Source organism: Chaetodon trifascialis, chromosome 13 (genome assembly GCF_039877785.1).
Source record: "Chaetodon trifascialis isolate fChaTrf1 chromosome 13, fChaTrf1.hap1, whole genome shotgun sequence".
Taxonomy (NCBI): domain Eukaryota; kingdom Metazoa; phylum Chordata; class Actinopteri; order Chaetodontiformes; family Chaetodontidae; genus Chaetodon; species Chaetodon trifascialis.
Genome location: NC_092068.1, coordinates 21975380 through 22000072, shown reverse-complemented (window position 1 = coordinate 22000072; position 24693 = coordinate 21975380). Strand labels below are relative to the sequence as shown.

At 42.6% G+C, this 24693-nt stretch overlaps 1 protein-coding gene across 1 annotated transcript in view; it reads right to left on the bottom strand.

Annotated features, from left to right (window-relative positions):
• Positions 1–24693, bottom strand: part of slc8a1b (solute carrier family 8 member 1b) — a 130848-nt gene that overhangs the window by 96222 nt on the left and 9933 nt on the right. The window contains exons 2-4 of the mRNA XM_070978296.1: positions 22796–23715; positions 20930–21094; positions 17438–18228 (exon numbers count right to left, since the gene is read on the bottom strand). Coding sequence (XP_070834397.1) covers positions 17438–18228; positions 20930–21094; positions 22796–23671 — 1832 coding nt within the window. The 5' untranslated portion in view covers positions 23672–23715. The remainder of the gene's footprint in view (positions 1–17437; positions 18229–20929; positions 21095–22795; positions 23716–24693) is intronic.

The following is a 24693-nucleotide window of genomic DNA, read 5'->3' as shown; positions in this document are numbered from 1 at the left end:
CCCCCACGTTCCTGTTGCACAGGAAGCGCAGGAGGAGGAGAGTAAGAGATGAATAGAAACATGATGAATGTTCAATAGATACAGAATAAGCTGAAGGTCTCTCTTTGTTTAGATTCCCATCATTAAATGAAAGAAATCACACGTTTTCTGAAGCAGAACAGTTTGGTCCAGAGTGAAAAGCTTGTAGGGAGAAAATCTTTCTATGGGTTCATTTGTCAATACAGTGAATTACGGTTTCGCCTTGAAAAAAAGTCATTTTATTCTCCAGAGACATCGAGGGCACTTTTCACTAGTGTCATAACTCGTAAAAGAAAAACTTTATGGATTTTGGCCTCTACAGAATCAGTCTTCAGCATCTAGTCTCTCAAGAGAAATCTCTATTTTTTCATAGTTAGTCTAGACAGAAGTAGCTCAAGTTTTGTCCTTGATGGTCCCCATTTTCAGAGGTCAAGAAAGTATTTATAGTCTGAAGATCAGGGGCGGTTCATAGTCTGTCATGTGCTGCAGGTCCATGTAGGGTCTACAGTGTTTTTGATGCATGAAATGCTTCCGGGAATGGAAGAAAAGTGCAACATGTCTCTTGTTTGTAGTATCTAGAGAAATTAAGCTTAGCGTATTTTGTTTTTCCAATATACTTGCAAACAATCATCACATGAAGCTATGTGATTTGTTTTGAAAACAAGGGATTATGATTTCTCCACGCTGGCAGATCACTTTGTTTTAGGAAAATTATGATTCGATTAAAACTCAATATCTCGTCAAGATGCATCGCTGTGTGCTACTTTGCTGCCTCCACATTAAGAATCAAACTATTCTACAGTAAGAGCCCGCCTCAGTGCAGGGGGTGAACACCCAGATGTAGGACCACGTGCATAACACAGAGGGCAAACGATAAACTCTCAGCCCTGGGTTAAACTCCTGACAACCACATAATGGTATCTCATGACAGCTCAGTGATGTATGAGGACATGGAGGTAGAGCTCACATTTTAGGTCGGGAAAAGCTGCAAAGCAATTCCCAGTTGGAATTCCCAAATTATACTCCTATTCCTGGGATCGCGGGAGAACTCAGCGGAGTCGGATCCCGCAGGATTCAAACTGACATTTACCATTATGTATAATTTATCCGTTGCATAATATTAGTGCATTCACTGATGCATTATACATATACAGTAAGATTACCATCCAGGATGCACACATAAAAACACACACACACACACACACACACACACACACACACACACTTCTTTACAGATGATATATCCACAGTCATGCTACATGCTAAATCTCCTTCTCTCACACGTATTCTGCACATGAGGCCAGTGTTAATGCATGTAGTGTCTTATTAATTAGACTTAACAGGTTGCCACTTTGACTCTCCGTTGGACGCACCATAAGTATGCGAAGGTGTTCACTTCCATTGAAATGAAGCTTGAAGCTAGCTCCTGACAGAAACTGACACATAGCTACGGGCAGAATCTCTTTTTTATACACACTCACATGTGCACACGAAATTGGTCTGCAGGGTTTTGCTCACTTAGCAATCACCTTGAGGGTAATGTCAGAAAAGAGCTGTCAGTGCTTCATCATAACACGCAGGTGTGACACAAAGTGCCACAGTGGCTGGAATCATGTTTATGTGTCTATTAGTTTGCTCTCTCTTTATTCATGTGAAAAGGAGTCCAGTTACTGTTCCTGGTTAAGAAACAAATAAAACCTGTAAAACCACAGAATTTAAAAAAATCATATAGTGTGTTAATTATGAGCTTTAGAAGTGCTGATCGGCACTTTTTCCACTGTTGGACAGAGCGAGGCTTGCTTTTCCCGCCTGCTCCCAGTCTTTATGCTAAGCTAAGATAGCCGGCTGCTAGCTGTAGCTTCAAAGTTACCACACAGATATAAGAGTGATGTCAATCGTCTTATCTAACGCTTTGCAAGGGAGCAAATAAGCATATTTTCCTCAATGTTGAACCGCTGCTTCACGATCTTAAAGTGCCACCTCACTTTCACAGATGTGCATAGATCTGTTGAGTCAGAGTGCGAGTGAGGTCACCAGACGTTTGGTCACAAAGCCAATGATTTCTTTGGCTCCTTTGACCCTCATCCACCCTCTCTCACACTCACCATCGGCCACCTCTTATCACACAATGAACACTTTACAATCTTTTCACGGGAGCAGTTTACGAGATTGGAAACTGCAGTATAACCAAAATCTCATTTTCTAGTTCATCGTGACATTTTAATGTTTTTGGAAAGAGCCATAGGTAGCTTGGCGCCTGCGGCAGCCAGATTGTGTTGTTGTGTGCAGTGGGAGAGAGAGAAAAGAGAGAGACAGGACTCTGAGTCACGCATGGCTGCTGGTAATTTGGAACAAAACACTCCTGCACACCTACATGCATTTGAAACATGTGTAGAAGAAGAAACAAACATGCAGGTTTAAAGAACAAGACTGCCCACATACTCTTTGGAGTGCTTCATTCTGCTTAATCAAACTTGATTGATTTATCATTGAAATAAACCCAGCGAGGCCACATAGGCTAAGATGTTTATGAGCAACTGTAAAAGTTTTCAAAAAGGACATGGGGGAGAAATAAAAAAGGACAAGGTGACTGATCGGACTGGCCAAGCCGGTGACTAAGCATCAAATCCAGACATTGTCCCCAGCAAAGTGGGACATCTTGTCATTATAGATTACATGGAAAATTCATCTACAGGCATGACAAGGCTTTTCCACCATCGAGGAATATTGCCTCTTAAAACCACTATCCGCGATTGGTGTACAGCGCCCTTTCTGCCAAACTGTATGAGTGCTTTTTCCTCAACTGTAGATCCTGCTACAGAGGATGGAAAAAGCGCTGTGCGCCAATTGCAGCCGGGGGTTTTAAATCTGAAAAGGTAACACAATGACACAATCACAGATTTTGGTTCCCTGCAGCTTTAAAAATCTCTAAGCTGCCTCCTCCCCTTCATCTAAATCCCCGCTCATGACTGAAGTGGATTTAATAGGTGAAATCAATCAAAGATCAGAGCCTGGATTCTCCTGATCAGCCTGTTTCATTGAGGGAGCATGTGGATGTAATATATTTGTAGCTTTGAACACTACAGAGAGAAAGAGAGAGAGAAAGAGATGAAAAAGAGAGACAGATGAATCGGTATCAGATCTCTGTAAACCAGGGATTCTGCACACTGGAGCTCGTACAGATTAGCTTACACTGCAGCTGCTGCAGCAAGAGTGTGTGTGTGTGTGTTTCTGTCTCTGTATGTGTGTGTGTGTCTGTCTCCCTGCACTGCACTTACAGTGATCATGGCACTTGTTGTGTGTGTTGTGCTCTTCATGGTGGTGCAGCAATCAGAACAGCAGGGACTGTGTGTGTGTGTGTGTGTGTGTGTGTGTGTGTCACTATCCCTCAGTGTGACTGCCATCACAGGGAAAACACACTCCTTTGCATCAAATCCACATGCTTTGGGCCACTAAGCACCACAAATCAGTTTAACTTCCACTTGGTTATCGCAGCTCTTCTGCCTCGGCCTTGTTCACCTGAATCGCAGGAGATTTCTGGAGTCGAAAACCTTCCAGGTAAATGCTTCCCCAGAAATATGTCACAGAGGGTTTTGTTAGTGGGAACGGCAGCAGCTCTACACAGAGAATATTGATTTATCTCTGAAATACGCGTCAAGATGTGGGCGTCATGCGATTTGTGCGATTCACAGCTGCACTCAAATCCTCTTATACTTTCACAAAATCTTAAAAATCTTTGATCCAGAAAATAGTTTAAACCAGATTGCTCCTTAAAGCTAAACTGGCAATAAAATCAACATACAGATTCTTGGGTTGAACAAACATCATCCACTTGAGTGAGATAAATTTAAATGACTGGCAAAATAATATGAGGTCCAATTATGAATTATTCATTCGACAACTAACAGTAAAAGTTACATCGCACTGTTGAAACTGTTACTATGACTAATGGGTCCATACACGGCGTGTCTATTAGCTTTGAGTGTGCAGTAGCTGTAGCTCATTAGCACTGCTGCGCTTTTCTCTGCTGCTCTCATTAACACAACATCCTCACAGCAGCCTGAGTGAAATCAGAGACAAAGAGGTTTGGTTCATTGAAAGAAAAGCAAAAATGGACAGAGTTGAATGTATGATGCATAAACTGAATGTACAAGAGGATTCTCTTAACAGATTTCCTTAACCTCGTGTATTCAAGGACGAGCACGGCACGGTCGCTTCTTTCCAGCAGCGACTGAATTTCAATTTTTGCTAATTCACATGTGGCGCACCTTCAGGCCTCTGCTGCTGGACACATGGGAGATAAGCTACTAAAAGGGCACCTCACCAGTGGTTGCTGACAACTCCCCCCGCCCACATTGTCTCGGCTCATTTGGGGATTTGACCTGGCAATCTACCAAATACAAAGCCACTCCTCTGAACCTTTAGGCCACTGCCAACACATTTTATCATATACCCTGTTTACACTTGTTTTCAAATGCTCTTCAGTGATCCGAACACAAGTGGACGGCCCAGAGACATCACCGCTCACGTCTGGTCTCCGAGGTTCAGATGCCTGCGTCACTTCCGCGAGAAGGTCAAACGGCCTCATGCACAGTTATCACGTCACATCGCCGCCAGACAAGCGCCACGCTAGCCAAAAAAACCTAATATGTTTCAAGAACTAATCCCCACACTGTGTACTATTCCAAGTGCTGACATTGAACATTCAACCAGGTTGTTTATAACTGTATTTATTCACCAAAGGCACAAGTGTAAACAGGGTCATGGCGCTTCATTTTCCTTCACATCCAGATTTTTTAACACAGGAATCAAAGCAACAACTGCATGAACTTATGCTCAATTCTCCAATAAGCCACTGATGGGTCAGACTAGGCCAGTGCAGCTCAGGTTAGGGAACTGAGAAAGACGGAGTAGCAGGAAGTGGCTTGCCTTCAAAGTAAGAGCGCTTCCCTTCAGAGTGTTAAAATATAAGATCTAGAAAGACTGACTCAAAAGCAAATTAAAACTGAATTGCCTAATTGTGGATCTTGATTTCTGGAGAACATCAGCAATCAGCAGCTTGTTGATCCCCACATACATCCCCTCAGAGACTGTGATTGAGATTTCCTTTCAAGTCAACTTTTATGGGTTTAAAATGCACGTAGATCTTTCCACCTACCCTCGGTAAATGCTAACGAGTAGCTACTGCTGTCATTATCTTTCCCCTCACATATTCTACAAAGCAGCTGCACCCTCCTACCTTTGTGTGTCACATCTGCTTCCAAACACTGGACTTCTTACATCATCCACCACAGCTGTACCAGCATTTGTCCGATGTGGCCAAACATAGTCTCATCCTTCTTCAGAAAAAATTCTCCTTGCTGCTAACCGACCAAAACTATGCTGGCTATGTTAATGTGTTGTAAACATCAAATGGTCACACAGCATGAAGGGGGAGATGAGGGAAAAGAAAAAGAGAATCGGTCACAGAGACAGATGAGAGCCTTTAGAAACCCTGTCTTTAGAGAATCTTAACAGAAAAAGTGAGTGAAAGTGCACAAAGACAGACAACGAGGTCCAATCCATCAGCTATCATGTGTGATTATGTGGTAACAGACTTATTGGTGCTGCTGGTTCTCACTGCAAGCTGATGTCTCTGTTTATCACAGTGAATGAAAAGGATGGAGTGAAGAGGAAGACAGAGTGAGAAGAGGGGAGCTGCAGCTACTTTAAAATTCAAAGCCGAATGACTGAGTCACTCTCTTTCCCGGGCAATACAAGCACAACTAAAGGACAGAGGACGTGGAAAATAAAGCGCATTCAACGAAGTAAAGCAGAGCACAACTTAGCCAAGTTTGAAGGGGTGAGCCACGCAATGGTTTGGACCATTTGACAATTTAACGACCCCCTTTAGCCTGTGAGGTTTTCAGTTTCCGAAGTGATATGCTAACAGAGCATAACGAGACTAACTGTCCACCAGCAGCTCTATGAGGCTGTGCTGAGGCACGGTGGTGCATAGAGCAGTGAGCATGCTGACGGTGAGCAGGTGTGATGTTTCCCACGCTCAACACCTGAGTTTAGCGTGTTAGCATGCTAACACTTGCTGATTATCAAACAAAAAGTACAGCTGAGGCTGACTCCTTGAAACAGTTTGTCTTCATCGAGGTCTACTTTGCTCATAGCGAATATATCAATGCATTTTAATAAATTTGATTACTGAGTATCAATGTTTACACCCAGAAGATGAATGGATGCAACAGAGAGGAATGGGGAGACTGTAGATATGAGTGATAAAGAGGAGAAGGAGTGAGGATGAGGATGAGAAGGAGAAAGGAGAACTGAGTTAAGAAACAGGTTTGATCTTAAAAAACACAGAGCATGTTGTGGCTCTGTGGTTTAGTTCGGTGTGTTTGCTTCTCTCTGAGTGTTTTATCTTACTTTCTCTTTCCTTTGCATTTTTTCCCACCTCTCTCTCTCTCTCTCCTCCATTCAGTGCTCCACGGCTCTTCCTTTATCAGTCCACTTTTTCTTCACATTCATTGATTTCTCTCTCTCTCTCTCTCTCTCTCTCTCTCCTCCCCTCTCTGCTCTTCGCTCTATCCGTCAGTGCAGTACAATAAGCGGCAGAGAGACAGAGAGAGAGATAGAAAGAGAGGCCAAGCAGAGCGTGAAATGGTCTGAGCTTTTACTACAACTGGCAGCGTTTGACCGCATACTGCACCAGCCATCGCCACGGTTACCCGCAGCAACACTGCACCAATAAACGGCATGCTGGGGGAAGGAAAAGAGGCCGAGAAAAGAACAAGCAAAGCCGGTGTGTTCTGCATGCCGAGCAGGTGTTAATGGGCAAATTAGAAACATGCATCAACACATAGAGACACGCACTTAAGTTAGTTGTAGAAAACGCAGTCACCCTGACTCAAATATGGTTCACCTCACTCGTTTAAGCCATAAACACACGCTAATAGTTTGCATTGGCATAAAACTGAGACATGCACCCAGACTTTATCAACATCTTCAGGACCTGACCTGCCTCAGACCTTATGTCGTTTTTCAGTTATTCCTTTGGTAAAGAGAAAGATATGTGCTTACTCTGGGCACTTTTTCTCATGACACTGTAACATCTTCTAATAATAATCACTTTGCTTTACCTTTTAAACCTAATAACTTTCATTTGCTTCAATATTTGCCAGATAAACAGGGCTGTAAACCCTGAACTTGTTTCCCTCTGAGCTCAGCAGTTCAATTGGGTGATAAGTGGCCACGCAGGTCATTCTGTTCCCACAACGAAGAAGACTTCCCTGAACGATGGGGATTCTGGGAAGCTCCCCTTTAGCGAGTTCCTTCCATTACTAACCATTAGCCTGCTAAGCTAACACTGGAGATACACTCCTGTCTATGTGTTTCAGCTTCAATGCTGGCCACTTGAAACACAAGGCACATAAGGACACCATAAACCAAAAATAACTACACTGAGCGCGACCCGAGCACCAATAAAACAACCCCCGAGCTAAACCCGAGTCTTACGGGGTCCAAGGTTACGGAAGTATCAGGTTTCAGGTAGCAGAAGACATTAAACACATTCAATTGAAGTAATCCAAAGCATGAACAATGATGATACATCTGTTTCACTTGACCTGCCAATTTCATACTCACACACACAAACACACACAAGGACAAACACACACACACATTTGGCTGTCTTCCTGCCTCTGCGGTGTCTCTGTGACTAACGCAGAGGATAAATAACCCGGTGAGATTCAGTTCCAATATCACAGGCCCCGCTTGCCAAAAAATTAACATCAGCATAATAGTATTAGCCTGCTCATAGTCATCCATTAAAACTACTTAGGGCAGACAGGCAGACAGGCCGGGGAATACAGCAGCACTCTTATTAAAGCGCTTCCCTTGTAGGACTGAGCAAAGAGCCACGGCGTACATGCGGAGATGCCACAGGTTTGAATCCGGCTTGTGTCTTATCATCATGATCTTATTCAGAAGGTGAAAAAGGAGTTTCACAGCACACACACAAAAAAGAAAGTCTCCTTTTTAATACAAGCCCCAGTAAGAAGATTTAGTAGTTGGCAGTAAAGGATTCCTAAATTTGGACATTATTTGGTCCAATGATCAGATTTAGAACTTTGTGGTTAAAGCCCATCAATAAATAAGGAAACCAAGCACCAAGAAAGTCATGATTGATTCTGCTCCTGTAACATGAAGCGAAGCAGAGCCAACCCCTGAAGCCTGCTCCTCTCAGCCAGAGTCCACTTCCTGCCTTATCTTACGGAACAATCCTTGAACACTTGCATCTTCTGATAGGAGATAAAGCCTTATCTTCTGGCTTTTCACAATAAAAGCCTTGAGTGTGATACCAGCACTGGCATGCAGCGTACTGTATGTTTGTGTGCCCGCACGCAGACCTATCGGCCTTTTGTCCTCCCTTTGCTTTGTTTTCCGGCAGTTCCACCTTCCTCTCTGTGAGCCTCAGCGAGCAGGATCCACAGCTCCCAGCTACGAAGTCAGATGTCAGAAATAAAAGGAAAATATCAACCCTCAGCTGGCTCGACCGCCCATACTTCTTTCATTCCCAAGCGGTGCAGAGGAATTGTAAGCTGAGCCATCGCTGAGGAACGGGTGTGGCTGCATAATGGGATAACCCTTTCTTCAACAGCTGAATGGGCTGGGTGGCACAGCCGCAGAGTGAGATCAGGGGGATGGTGAACAAGTTGGAAGGGACTGTAATGTTTTTGATCTGCTTTTCCCAGAAATCACCTGGGAATCAACTCGTTTGGGAGGTAGTGTGACGTCTTTTCTTCGTGATTTGACTCAAAAATGAGTGCGAAGACCTCCGCGGATATCAAAATGTCACGTTACTTTAACGGTGCATCAGGTAGTTGTTCGGCTGTCGTAAGCGTCCTCGTTTCATTATTGCCAAATGACTCAAAACCAGTAACTACAAACAATTCACATAATCAGAGGACGCATCTGGCAGCAATAAGAACAAATAACGAGGAAATATTGTTTCCCATCTGGTCTCTCAGTCTATATATTTCTCTCCTCCTTTCCATCCCTCTGCACCAGACCACCCTCTTTCTCACTCTCATGTCTTTAATTGCTCTCTCACTCTGCATCTCTTCTCTTAGTCTCTCTCTCCATCCCAGCGGTTGTCAAGGCGATGGTGTTTTGTGGAGGCAGCTGGTTAGGGCTCATTTGTCAAGCTGCTGACCTGCCCTCCCTTCTTTTCTCTTCTTTCTCTCTCCCTCTCTCTCTCTCTTCCTCTTTTATTCTGTTGTTCGCTGTAGTAGAAAAAGACTGAATAGGCTAATTTCTACACTCACACATCCCAAACAATGACGCACTACAACTGAAAATGGCGTATTTCAGTGTTGTCCTGTTGAAAATGAAGGTGAAATCAATCTTTTCTTGCTTGAGCAATGGCCAGGCACCAATTTGGTGTATTATACAGTGAAGAAAAAAACAGAACAAAACTAGAAAAACACACAAACAACTACTTAATGATCTTGACAAGGGATTTCGAAACATTGATTGCACTCTCCGCATGAGAGAAATTGTGGCAGCCTGCCCCAGATAAAACTATGAGAAAGCCAAGACAGGATCTCGATACTTTCTTTCCTCTCATGCTACGACACTTTCTCTTTCTTGCCCCTACACATGACACGTAGTTCTTATCCATTTGCTCTCTTGATCTTTTAAATCAGTTAATTAACATGTAAGTGATCCAAAAAATGTGTTAAGTCTGAGCAAAGCAAGAACTAAGCACCAGATTATTAAAATGATTATTTAAGCATCAGAATTATTCAGTTGACTACTCAAGTAATCAGCTTATCTTTGAAGCAGTGAAGCTGTCATGCTCTCAGTCAAAAACACACTCGCACATAGAGCCACGCACACACACACACACACACACACACACACACACACACACACACACACACACACACACACACACACACACACACACACACACACACACACACACACACACAGTAACAGGTGTGGGTCACCTACCAAGAGAGGAGTTCCCATGTGCTCTGTAACACGAGAACACAACCTTCACACCTCACCTGCTTGTGTTTGTGTGTGTGTATGTGTATGTTTATTGTGGGTAAATGCAGGGAGTGAAAAAAAAAGCTTCTCATATCATTTTGCAGTTTTCCTCATTGTTCTGTGCCACAGAAGAATTTATTAAAACAAATGCAAATCAATGCAAAACACATGCAAACACAGATCCACTCACACAGTTTTAATCATCTGTCCATTATAAATGTGTCTCTCCCACTACACTTGTTATCTTCCTCTCCTAATTAATTCAGTGTTTCTTACTAATGATACTGCTAGAAGGATGGAGTGTGTGTGTGTGTGTGTGTGTGTGTGTGTGTGTGTGCGTGTGTGCTCATGACCTACAACCTCATCAAGGCTCATTACCATCTAATGCCTCACTGATATGAGTGTGTGAAGGAGTATTTGAGTGTATATGTGTGTTGGCTGAAGTGGGTTTTTTTTTGTCCCTGTGTGTATCTTTATAGGTTTGTGCACATTCACCAATTACAGCCAACATATTAGATTTTTTCAAGTGTTATTAAAAAGACTCTTCGACTGCAGCCTGCGTGTTACATGTATGATGTGTTTGCAATGTGTGGGTCGAACAGCGTCTGAAACCCCCTCCCTCCTCACCTCCATGACGGCGGACTTGGGCGGCTGCAATCACAGCCACTTCACGTCGTGATTGGTTGGCTGTGAAAAAGTGAGCAGGTTTCTCTTAAAGCTCTTTTTTCATTCTTCACACTTCTATTTCTGTCTTTTTATTCCATGCGAGCAACAGAGTGCAACACCATCTCTTCCAGGAGAGAGTGTCGAAAATGTCTTTGGGAAATATATTTGGGAAAATTATTTCCCATTAAGGACAATGTGCGATTTCAACTGTCTCAAACATCGAGACATACAGAAAAAAATATTCGTATTATCATAAACAGCTGCATGACTACTTGCCAGTAATTGGTCAAGCTGACCTACTGAAAGTGGTGGAGTTAGAATAATTTTCCCCTTCAGCTCAACCAAGGCACCCATGAGCCCTCCTGGGAATCTCAAGAGTGAAGCCTGATTGAAATGAACCCATGAACTAAATACAATTTCAATGTGCAAGGAAATCAAAATCCACTTCTGTCTGCACAATGACTGTCATTTAGAAAAATACACACATGCATGCTCATATGCAAAAGTGTGTATGATTGCAAGTACACACAACCTGCATTCCTATAGCTAGCTTGTAAGCATGCATCTCAAAAGGCCAATCTGTGCTGGTTATTGGAGTGTGAAGTCCCAGTCTGCTCTCTCTCTCTCTCTCTCTCTCTCTCTCTCTCTTTCTCTCTCTCCCCCTTTGTGTGTGTGTGTGTGTGTGTGTGTGTGTGTGTGTGTGTGTGTGTGTGTGTGTGTGTGTATGTGTAGGAGGAGGAGGAAACCTAATTTGATTCTCAACTGTACCATGTTTCTCCGCTGGCTGCCTGTTTATGGAAATTGCATAATTGGCTCTGTATTTGTGTGTGTGTGTGTGTGTGTGTGTGTGTGTGTGTGTGTGTGTGTGTGTGTGTGTGTGTGTGTGTGTGCATGTACCTCACTGGGTCAAAAGTAGCAGAGTAAAAGTCAAAACCGAGTTAAACACTGCTTCAATGATAACTAATGCACCACTCAGCGTGGGCTCATTGTACACTTTACAAACCAACATGAACACTGGACAAAGTCAACCTGGTTGTCCTCTTCTCTGTGTAAAAATACATTTTCAATGTAACAGCTATGGAAAAAAAAAAAAAAAAAAAAAAAGTTGAATTCCTGACCTATTTTGTATTAAGTAGTCTGGCAATTCCACCAGGAGCCTCTATAATAAAAATAGAGCCACTTAAGGTGCTGGATGGTGCTCTGGATAAAACTGCTCATCATGTCACAGGTACTGTATGATGATGCTAGTTTGCAGTATAGATACCTATGAGCAGAGGTACTACAGTGCAGAAGACATTAATCTTAAGTTATTTAGCTTTCTTCCGATAGGAACACATATTAAGTGCCAATGGGGTAAAATAATTCTGCCTTTTTCCAAATGTTATTGTTGTCAAATGATGAAAAATAAGGCAGATAATTGCACTAACATCAAGGGAGTGAAACTCGACTCTCGTCTCTACTCAACTAACCACACGAAGCCAGCCAAATATTTCCACTTCACTCAACGCACTCTGGGCATGCTTAATAGATATTACCTTTAGACATTTTCCTTTGGACAGACATAATCATTCAAAGATGACCATTTCTGTATTAAATAATCAATTAAGTGACTTGTTATGACTAAGATTTTTGCATTGTTTAAGTGGGTTTAGAAGCATTAGTAGTTGTTGAGGTAGCAGCAGTGCGAATAGTATTAATAGCACTTAATGGCACTGTGGTCATGGTTTAAGTGGCTGCAATCATAGTATTAATGGCAATGGTACTAAGAAATACTATAAACGATAAAGAACAACAGTTGTTTAATAGGCCTGTCAAAATCTGCCATCTGTATTGGTGCATTATACCACAAGGTGGATGGAGTACAGCCACCCACACACACACGCGTGCACACACACACACACACACACACACACACACACACACACACACACACACACACACACACACACACACACACACACACAACACAAACATGTAGGACTGAGCTGGTGTTTTCTGTGACACACTGCATTGAGGACATGTACGAAGATAATTTGACACAGCTGAGTGCTGGGGAGTCGTCTGCAGGCTCTCCCTCTTTCTCCAGCGCTCTCCATCTCCCTCTCCCACACATACATACATACACTTTTCAGTCTTTCAAAGAACACACAGGACAAGCCCTCACAAACTATTCCAGAGACAAATTGCACAGGGTCTCTTATGGGCATAGAGAAAGAGAAATGTAAGGTGCCATGAGAGGAGGGAAAATGAAAAAAAGAAAAGAAGCAGGGATGGCACATAAGGAAAAGTCCCAAACTTTAACAGGTCTAAAACTTTTCCATTTCTCTCTCCTGTCTCTGTCCACTCCATCATTCTCTGCCATGCCTCCTCCCATCACTGCCTCCATTCACTCGTTTATCTATATAGCTGTACCCTCCCTCCCTCCTCTCTCTCTCGCTCTCTCTCTCTGAGAAATAGAATCAGGGTAGAATTAGCCTGGAGGCAGTCCTATTTAGATCAGCTATTTTGTAATTCCTTTTTTCTGCAGCAAAAACGTCCTCTGCTTTTCCCTGTAGAGACATACTTGGGGCCCTGGCGGCTCATTGATGACACACACTGTGCATTTCGATGGGAATGCATATTTTCTATCCTATCTTGGGACAAGCTCTGCTAATTAGTTCAGGCTATAAATGCTATGGCATGTGGAAGTTTATTCAGTGATTACTCTTTACTTTATTGTATTTTGTGAGGCACCATGCAACTCCGTTTTGAAAGACACAACAGAAACAAGTTTATTTGTCCTAAATGTTATATGTTTGTTCACTGTGCTTGCAGTTTCTGTCGACAACATATCCAATGTCTACTGCAGAATTTTTTATCCCATATCACATTAAAGTTGTGAAACGAAGTGCAACCCAGCATTTTCCTATGTATGAATAGCATACCTACTGGTGCCAGTGCCTCTAAGCTTGGAGACCAATATGTATAATTTTAAAGCTTAAAAGATTAAAGTAAACACATAAAAATAAGCATGTCTCTCAAATCTAGAGGGAAACTGGCATTTAGGGCAGCCTATCACCTACTTTAGCAACTTAGCAGTACCTAGCTAGTATAGCTAGCAGCTAACAGGCAGGTCAGCTATATGTGTATTTTGTTTTTGATAAATTTCCCAGGACACAGTCTAAGATGTAAAATAAGTATATAAAAGACATTACTTGCATTGATATAAGGCCATACCTCTCTAAAATTAAGAGAAACTAGTTGAAATGTTAAGGCAGTTCACACACTTTAGCTAGGAGAACCTAGCTAGTTAAGCTAGCAGCTAACAAGAAACTCAGCTAACCTCTTAGAAATATTCCCCATATTTGAGAGCAGACTTGCTCTGTCCCCTTAATGTGTGTAAGAAAGCAAATACTAAATTTAATACAAAAACCTCCTTAAGTAACCCAACAAAATAAGTGTTCAATGCCTTTTGTTTTAATTTGTCTGAGTTGCTTTGAAAACTCCCCATGCTGTCGCTTTCACAGACAGTCTGATGGGAGTCTGATCAGTAATGTGCTTTTAATGAACCACCAATGAAAAAGAGTTTCAAAGAAAAATAAAATGATAATATTTGTAGCTGTAGAATTTTGAGTTAGAAAGTCATCAGCAGTAATGTTACGGTACGATGATTTGGAGGCTAAAACACTGAAAAACACTGCCATGGTCCATTTCTATCACATATTAGGTTTGCTACTCTTCAAGCAATGGCTACCGTTCTGAACTATTAAAGACCATATAAAAAATTCACCAGAGATGATTTAGGGAGGCAGTTAGAGATTAATAGTTGAAGAACACTATGTGGGAATCAAACTTGTAATTTCCTGGTTACAAAATGTTCTCTCCCTACGTACATGTGGCCATGGTTGAAATGCTCTTCACTTCAGGCATTAGTGCTATAGTTTATGGTTACAGTGCTCCACCTCTGGGTCTTTTCCCTAGGAAACACACACATGTACACATGAGAATACACACACAGTGACCACGATAGCCGGAAGGACAGTCCATCATTTGATTTGGACAAAGTGTTATTAAAACCCACTTAGCCCTGGCTGTAAGAGCTATAAGCTAGGGAAACTATGCAGTCTGCCACAGGCTGAAAAAGCCAGCCCTGCAGACATCTGCTTCAAATCTGACCAAAAACAGAAGAAAGGGAGGAGAGTTTGACACTAATGCTAAGACAGCATCTGTCCTATTTATTCATCATGACAGCACACTTTGTTTCATGTCACTACAAGCCTTCTTCCTCACAATCTAGCTGAACATTTTCAAACAAGCAAACTTCGGGTTTCCAAAGCTACTACTACTGCAACTAACAACTGATGCATGCCAGCAAAGAAACAGAGCTCCACATCTCCTTGCCACCGCATGTCTAATCCAGGTTAGGACTTGTGTATTTGCAGCAGCAGCCGGCAACCTGGCCGAAGCTTTCCAAGAGGACAAAGAAAAACTTCTCCCCAAAGATCTTGGATCTCAGATCTTACGCCTCTCCTCGGACAGTGGAGGAAGCAAAAACAGCCAAAGATGGAAGGTTAGGAAGTACAAATAACTGACAGAAACTTTTTAGAAATCCAAACTACAACCTTGAGATCATAACCCCAAAAAAGATTTATAATATTCCCAAAATGGGTGAAGTGAATTCATTATTATGAAGTTCAAGAAACTGCTCCAGTCAAGTGAGTCTGATGAAATAACTAAATCAATATAGCATGTTGTCAATCATTCAAGCAGCCAGGGTGGGACAGATGAGTGAGATGGTCAGGAGAGACTTAAACAATATTCATTTATCCAATATTCTGCGGAAAAGAATTGGTCCAGATTGTCCAAGGTGTTCTCCAAGACTGCTTACACCCAAAAAAGAGCACATGGCCCAAGCAGTAAAAAGGATAACAGCTGAAAGCTGTGAAGTTTATTGTAATTCTCACTAAAGCTACAAGCCCAACAGGCCTACAGGCCACCACGAGGAGGATTTACTGCAAACTGTAATCTGTGCTGACATCGTGAACACGCCCACCCTGCCATGTGTGTGAGAGAGAGTGGGAGCGAGAGCAGTTGCCCACCTTATCGAGCGTTTTACAGAAAATCATTTTGCACAGAAACCAGCTAAAAAAACATCACCTCTCGTGGCGAGAGCCTCCCCATACAGAGGCCGTGAGTGAATTCAGTTTTGTGTCCATGTTTCCATGTCTGAACAGGCTAAAACACATTTCATCTTTATGCAAAAAGAGTGACACTGAAAACAGCTTTTCAACAGTTCAACACAGGCATCCATATGATGGTGGACAGCACAAGATTCAAACAGCAGTCACAAGGACAACAAATCCATATAACGCTTTCATCCCAAAGAAAATTTACCATTAAATTACATTTATGAATTACATTATCAGCATTTATGTGATGCTGTTACTTAGAGCAAACTCCTATCACTTCTACAGTTTTGACAACATCTGAGTCAACTACTTAGTCAGCCTTTGCGTCAGTGCAGAATATTACCAGCTACTGTTTAAAAAGGACCAAGTAAACGTGTGATAGGAAACACACACATAAGTATTTGCAGCGATAGTTGCCATAATAAATGAGTCAAAGAACAAAAGAGGACTTTGAAATTAGGTTTGGTTTCCAGATAAAGTGCTCAGCATTGTGCAAACATTTGGCTGATAGCTGGAGCTAATTCCCCACGCTGTGAGTGGGTCAGGATGAAGAGTACAGCAGCTGGCTGTGAGCAAAATCACCACTGTGGTAAAAGGTCTGCTGAAACGTGGTCAAATAGCTATCACTGACCTCACCATCAGTCACCATCAGATAATGAGGCCTCTGCATTTGGCGAAGAAGAGCTTTGAACTGAGGCTGTGGCATTTCGCAGCTGGGATCCTTAGATGGAGTTTCAGGTTCTTTTCACATGGGGAAGACAATGAAAAAAAGCCTCTAGCTGGCTGCGTGAGTGGTTGCTCTGGGATGTTCTCACACAGTATAAAGCCACACAAAAGGACAACTGGTATTTTCTTAAAAAGCCTTTGTGTATCCAAATTAAGTTGACTAGATAGATGCTCCTTCTTAGCGTGTCCCTGATTCCCTGCTGCTTGTTTAATTCATGTACCCTTTCCAGCGACCGGCTCCTCATGGTTTTCCATTAAGTGCTTTACGTAACTAAAATTCAACACTTCTCATTCAACTGCCATGTCCTGACATTTCATCTACTTAAAATTCAAACCATTAAGCATCCAACAAATTATCCAGTTTCCCAACATCTTGGCTCAAGCAACTCATAAGCTGAAGCTACTGTAATGACCGTATAGCAATCGAGAGTGTAGGAATCAATGCAACCCACAGACGACTAAAACAGCAGCAGAATCCAAAGCAAAAAGGAATGAACAGACTGATGCAGATGAAAGAGGAGATTGAATGAGTCAAAGCAGAAAATATAGGATAAAAGGGATCAAGGGGTGGGGAATAGTTGATTTTGTCAAGTACCCCAATGAGCAGTCCGCCTCGCCGCTCATCGTGACCACCACATCACACTCACACCCTCACTTTCTCACATCATCAGCAATAACATTTGCAACATCACACTGACAAAAAGCGTGAAAAATAATCAAGAAAAACACGCAGAAAATGACAGTGAAGCTGAGAAATATCTGCATGAATAAATTTGACATTATCATTAAGATTCAAATTTCAAATTACTCACAAGATTTCGTCGTTCTGAAATTCCAGGATGCCGTGAATGTCTTCAAAGTCCTCTCCGCCACCTCGTGCCGTTCCCTCCACCGTCTTGTACGGCAGCATGACCACGCCGCGAGCCCCCGACGTTCTCAGCACCTTCACCTCCATGGTACCAACGCTCTCGCTCACGTGGCATACAGGCTCCTCAAACGTAAAGATACCAGCGTGGTCGTCATCAAAGATGGTAACGGTGGCTGTGGAGGGTAAGCCGAGGCACGCCACCGAGTCCACGTGGTTCGCTGACTCGCCTTCCTCGGGCTCCTCGCCTTCTGATGTCAACACCTTGACACTGGAAAGGTGAATCAGGAAGTTTTCATCCTCTTCAAAGATGTCGTCGTCAATGATTCCCACACGGATCTCCTTCAGTGTCTCGCCAGGCTTGAAGACCACCACGCCCTCTGTGAACTCGTAGTCCGAGCCAGCGTTGGCCGTGCCGTCTTCCGTCCGGTACTCCACAGAAATCGTTTTGCCCACATCTCCACCGCGTCGCACCACGTTCACCGCCACTGTGCCGCAGTTCTCGAGGCACTGGTAAGAACCGGGCTCAAAAAAGATCTTAGAGATGGGGTCGTTATCGCCAGCGTCAGAGCGAACCTCGTGCATGCTGACGGCCTTCCGTGCCTGATCTGCTGCATGTTTCTTCAGGATGTTGCCAGCGCCTGTCATCAGCCGGGTGGCCTGGCATCGATAGAAAGCGCGACTCTTCTGCTGCTGGCTCAGGACTTGGTAGTTGGCAAGCTCAATGAGTTGTTCCACCTGGTGAAACAAGACATGAAGGCACACACAGTGTAAAAATGTTTTCTTCTGCATGATCAGTGGACACGGCAGTTGTTCTAAAATGTTGCTCCACATAAAATGCACCAAAACTCTCGACCCCTCGACAGCTGGTGTGGTTTCTCCTATTGTGGGAAAGAATGTCTTTGTCAACTTGTCAGCTTAAATCAGAGAACATTGTTTAACAACAGCTTGTCTGGCTGGATCAGAGCTTGATCTAGCTCGTCTGGATAAATAAGATTTACTGGTGTGTCATGTGGATGAATCCAACACTTGAAACAGTCAAAAAAACATGATCTTACAATGAATCATGCTGTTATAATATGTCAACGGAGAAACAACAGTGAAGTTTCAATCAACAGTGTCTGTGATTCAGCTACATGGAGGAAAATGCATCAAGTCTTTGCTAGATCTTACACAGCTGTGCATGATGTGCCAAATGAAACATGGACAGCTTGGTAATTTCATAAGTAGAGAAGGATCCAGGTCCAAGCATGACAGCAAGCATCCATCCTGCTTAGAAATGCCCTGAATTCCTGGGTCGATCGCATGGTTTTTTTCACTGTCCCTCCTTTCCTCACTCCGCTCATATTCCTCTGCTATCACCCAATTATTGGAAGAGATCCGGTGAATTACTTTTCAGTCTGAGAATGAGAGCCTTTATGGGCTGACCTGAAGTTAATGACAGTAAAGATCCTAACCATAGTTACAAACATGTTAATGATCTCATTCTTTTTACAGAGATTTGAATACATGAAGACTTAGCAGCCAATGAAAAAAGCCTGACAGCTTGCTGGCTAACATCTGCATTAGCTAATGTCAGACTTCATACATCAACACTCTGCTGATAAGTGGAACCCTTGCCAACAACAAAGTTTTATTTTAAGGAGCAAGAGGGGAAAACAGCATATTCCACAAAGTCATCAGGAGCAATTGCTCTCATTTCCTTCTTTATTACATCAGGCACAAAATGGTGGCGCAAGTATCAATTACTGGATAAAAAAAGAGCATGTGGTGGAGGAAGGAGAACCAATTTGGAGCTTTGGAAGCTCTATCACCTACAGATGTGCTGCTGGTCGGGTCTACAACGATCAATACTGTAGTGGCCCTACAACATAAAGTAAGACGTGCACCTGCAATGTCAAGGTACTGCTGCTTGTTTCTGACAACAGATTAATCAGCCTCATTGTTAATCCACGCAGAGATGAGGGCAATCTAAGTGTAAAAACCTATTATAGGAGGCTCTCATGCATGTAAAAAGAGCTGCTGTTTCAGCAGCTTGTCTTGATGTTTGCAGCTTCCATCGTGCACTTCAGTGTTAAACCATGTCCAAACAACAAGAAGAGCACTGAGTAAAACAAAGCTGGTCACGTCATATTTGATGGCTATGAATGAATTTCACTTTGAGGAACTTTAATATGCTAAGGTCTAGGGCTGGGCGATAAAACGATGGCGATATGTCTCGCGATAGACACGTCATCAATATCAATAAAAAATGCATTCGATAAAACATAATAATAATTTTTTTTTCTTCGTCGGAAGAAACCTGAACTTGCTAAGCGAGGTTGGTTGCGTGAACAAAGGCTCTCGCTCTCAGGTAACCGAGCAACGTAGGGAGTAATCGCTAATCAGTGAGAGAGACACGCTAACACACCAATCATGTAACAGTATCAAGTTCGGTTGCGCCATCTCGTTGTCTCGTGTTTGATGCTTCGCGACGAGTGAGATGAGAAATAGAAAGTGAGCGCTGCAGCGAGCGAAGAAACTGTTGATAAAACAGGGAAAGTCAGCTCGCCGGTATGGCAGTTTTTGGATTTTATAAGTCGGACCGTAGTCAGACCAATGTGGTCTGTAACTTATGCAAGACTTTCGTCCCCACCAAGACCGGTAATACCACAAACTTATTTAACCACCTTAGCCGCGCTCACTCTTTGGAGCGCAGCCGTATTCGCCAACGTCCACCAACTGCAGCAGGGGATTATAATCAGAGGAAGGTTAAATTTAAAATAAAAATGTTTAAATTGAATGTTTTTTTCTCCTGGTCCTTATTTTAAATAGGTGATAAAAAATATCAATAATTATCGATATCGACCGATATAAAACACTTATATCGCAATAGAGTTTTCAGCCATATCGCCCAGCCCTACTAAGGTCTCAAAAAATGCTTCTGTCAGTCATCCCGACAATGCAGATCTTGGACACAGAGCTGTGCTTCACTGTGTATGTAGAAACAAGTAGGCACTTAAAGTGTTTACAAAAAGAGTCTGCAGCAATGACACACAGACAAATTCCTTCAGTATATGTTTATCATGCCAGGTCAGGCAGCCAGCCAGCCAGACAGATAGAAGATGAGTTGCTAATGCCAGAAATAGTATCTGTGTTTATTTTTTATATTCACATATTGATTTAATGGGTGCTCAGTTTCCTTTGCAATTTTCTTTTTTAGGAGTACCATTATCAAATTAATCTGAGAGGTTGTGATGAGACCTAGAACTGCATTCATCACCATAATCACTGTAATAATAGAGGTGAATAGAAAGTGCGTCATCTGCTGCTGCTTATTTTGTCATTTCATTTTCTATACAGGAACACTGAGAAAAACAACCCCCAACAGGAGCATCTGTTTTTCTCACAGTGTGTTTTATTGCACTCCATGTGAGGTCTTTTTGACTTTGTTACCCACCTCCTTGTCAGGGTGTTTCTGTTTGAGTTCCTTCAGGATCTTGGCCATGTCTCTCCGGGTCTCCTCCTCGTCCAGATCTTTCTCATCTAGATCCAAACCCAGTGGACCATCCAGGAAGTCAACACCATGAGAGTTCAGCATCTTCCCATCCATCTCTATGTCCACCTTATAACGGAGAAGACAGCAATTTAATCAGTAGCACTGATTGGAGGCTTTGGAGCAGAATGTCAAATATCCAGGCAAACCTTTGTGGTGCTGTCAAGGAGGTAACCACCAATGAACAACTACAAAAACAAAGGCAGAAATGTAAAGTTTCTGAGGTGTTGGTGGAAGCCAAACCCTAAAGATGAATTCCTGGTTTCAAATGGTGTTTCTAACTGTAGCATGATCTAAATAATCTGTGTAGCGTGCATCAGTTTATCCTGAGAGAGGTCAGCTCAGCTTTGGTCAAAAGTGGACTCTTTTTGTCAGATAATGTGCTTGCAAATTTCAAAAACAACCCACATTAACGTTGAAAGTGAATACAAGCAGATACTAGCATAAATTTTTATGATCCATAATAGCAAAATGCCAACCACCAGGTTGTTTTTTTTTTTTTTTTTTTTTGTTCATTGAAACCCTTTGTTTCCTTTGAGGAAAGTTGAATTGATGGAATATCATTTAGCTCTTTAAGCAACATGGCAATTTAAAACTAAATTATTAGGCTTTCCCCTTAGGGACACTTTTGGGTTTGATTCAATGATATCTGTTAGCAACAAGCTGAAATGAAAGTGCTCTTCTTGTTCTAATGGAGCCCTGACTCTTAATAATCTCATCAAAGAAATGAGAGAAATTATAAAACAAGTTCGAGATATTGAGAGACTCTAAATGCACTGAGTGGTGAATAAACGTACAAACACCATAATACTGAGAATTTAATTAGATATGTGCAATGTACTGCATGGCACATTGCAGAGAGTATCAGATGGTAGTCAAAGCAGGAAATTAAAAAGTGACAATACTTAAAAAGCATTTGTGTGTGTGTGTTTGTGGTAATGAGCTACATGGTAACGAGTTTACCTTGGCAGAACTCCATTCATTAATACAGATGATTGTTTCAGATACACACTATGAACTCACTTCCGCCTACACAGAGCACCTTATCTTCTCCTTTTTGTTTTTTCTCTGCCACATGTTTGGATGAGGACAGCTTAATTAATTTCTACTGTTTGGCTGTTCTCTAGCTGATATGTTTTTGATAAAGACAGAGATGGCTGCACGAGAACGTGGCTGTTAGAACTAATAGAGGAATTTCAGCTCCTGAAATTCAACACTTAAATCAGACATGTTCCAGATACACCACAGTCATTGCTATGCTTTGTAATGTCGTCATCATCATCATGGAGTGATTTCAGGTTTTAGCATTTTCTTTGTTGACAAAATATCTACTGTTGAAAGGAAATACCTTCTTTTCAAAACAAAATTACAAATACTCAAGAACGAAGTGGTTTTAATACCAAACATAGTTGTAAATAACACTAATCACAGTCTAATAACAGTGGTTGAGATAGAAGTTGAGGGTCTTTTGTATGTTGGTTTCAATGGATATTAAAGGAGAAGTCAGGTTTACTGTAACTTAGCTCTTATTTTCATACTTTTGGCCATAATTTCTATTGGATTTAAAAACATGGGAACATGTCAAAGTCTGACACAGTATGAAATGAGCAGTCAGATTGTTCATTGTTACATTATCTAAGGAAAATATGCAAACTTCAGCAGGTCGAAGCTGGATCAGGGATTGTTCGGTTAACTGGAATGGAAGTTCAAAACGGATGGTTTGGGTGATAATTTTATCATCGGGTGCAGTAATCTACATGTGTTCCATACCTTGGAAGGAAGCGGACGGTCTCCCTCGGTCTCGATGATCATGCCACGCTGCTTGCCGGTGCGGTAGCGCTTGTACACGTACTTGTAGAACAGCAGGCGGCGGTCAGCCACCCAGGCAAACACCACACAGATGGGGAAGAAGAGGAATGTGAGCAACCCCTCCCACACATGCACGACGCCAGGCGAGATCACGGACAGGATCAGGTAGAGCCAAATGTAGGCGAAGATACTCCAGGTGGCCGTGACGAAGAAGACGCGAAGGTGCTTGACCTTCCTCGTCTCACCGTCGGGCACGACGTACACACAGATCCCAATGATGACGAACATGTTGAACGCCGCAGAGCCCACGATGGTGGAGGGGCCCAGCGTACCAGCATGGAACCCGTGACCCACAACTTCGATGACAGACAGCAGGATCTCGGGAGCTGAAGAGCCCAGAGCCATGAGGGTGAGATTGGAGACGGTCTCGTTCCAGATCCGGACAGTGGTGGTGGTGGTTTCCCCGTTGGGTTTCTTGATGGTGATCTCCTTTTCCTGTGATGTGATGACCTCTATTGATGCCATGAATCGGTCTGCGATGATTGACACCCCTAGGAACATGTAGACCAGCGCCACAAAATAAACTGTTGCCCGGGCCACCTTGTCACCAAATGACGGGTTTTGCGGCTCCCAAATAGGTAAGATCACCCCCTTTGAGCACGCTTCAGCCTTGCTGCATTCAGTTTTATTTGTGGACACTGCTGAAACGGAGCCACCCAAGCTCTGCTCAGGGGGAGCCCCGGCCAATGAAGGATGGAGCTTGAGGAGGAGAATCACTGTGATGACTGCTAGCCTCAGGCCAGGGGACAGGAGGGAGGAGCGATCCCAGCAGCCCATATCGACGTCCAGACCAGTACTGTGGGGTGACAACAATGAAGAGCCTAAAAGAGGAAAGAGGAAAGACAGATTAGACCATCAATGTGGGCGATGTTTAGGCTTGATTCTCCTTTAATTTGAATTTCCACAGCTATCTTTTACATTATTTCAAGAGTTAGGGTGACTTATGGGCAGGAAAATTTGATGATAGAGGCTTTTATAATATAATTTTAATGCCACAGATATTAAAAACTAGCTTCTACTGACACACTAAGGTCACCTCTGCAGACTTATCACCAAGCAACACCCAATGTTAAGCTAATTAAAATAATAAACAGCCAAGTTCACTTTGAGGCATGAAGGCCCTTAAAAACACAGTGCCACAAAAAATGAAAAACACATGTTTCAGGTAAGATGTTTTGCTTTGCTGTTTATGGGCAGCAAGTTCAAATGACCACACCAAAGGTAAACTTCAGCTCCTGAGCTCAGCTGTATACATTTCCAAGGAGCAACTTCTAAAAACTGGCCAAGAGTGGCTTTCTCTGATAACAGCCTGGTTGACGTTTTTCAGTCGGACAGTTTCCATTTGAAGCTAATTTCTTATTCCAAACTGCATTTCTAAAACTGGCTGATAAGAAAACGAAGGCTGCTGGAAAAATAGTGAATACCCATACCCATACAATAGCCTTATTCACATATCCATAGCATTCATTTCAGATCTGCTGCATTGCACTGCAGTAGTGTTGCTTTTATTTTGTCCACACCCTGTAACGGGATTTTCTGTAACAGACGAGGCTGCAAACAAAGACTGACAATAAGTTAAAAAAAACATAATCTAACTAATCATTACATCACTACACAAAATTCAGGTTTGTGGCAGCATTTTAAGGGCAGTGTGAATATTGCATCAAAAAAGCATAATTAGCTTAGAATCAATTTCAGTAGTAAACGTGTCCCTGTAGCCCAACACATCCAGTGCAGTTACCACATATGAGAAGCTAATTGCACATTGCTGGATCATTGTCCGTAGGGACAGCAGTAAT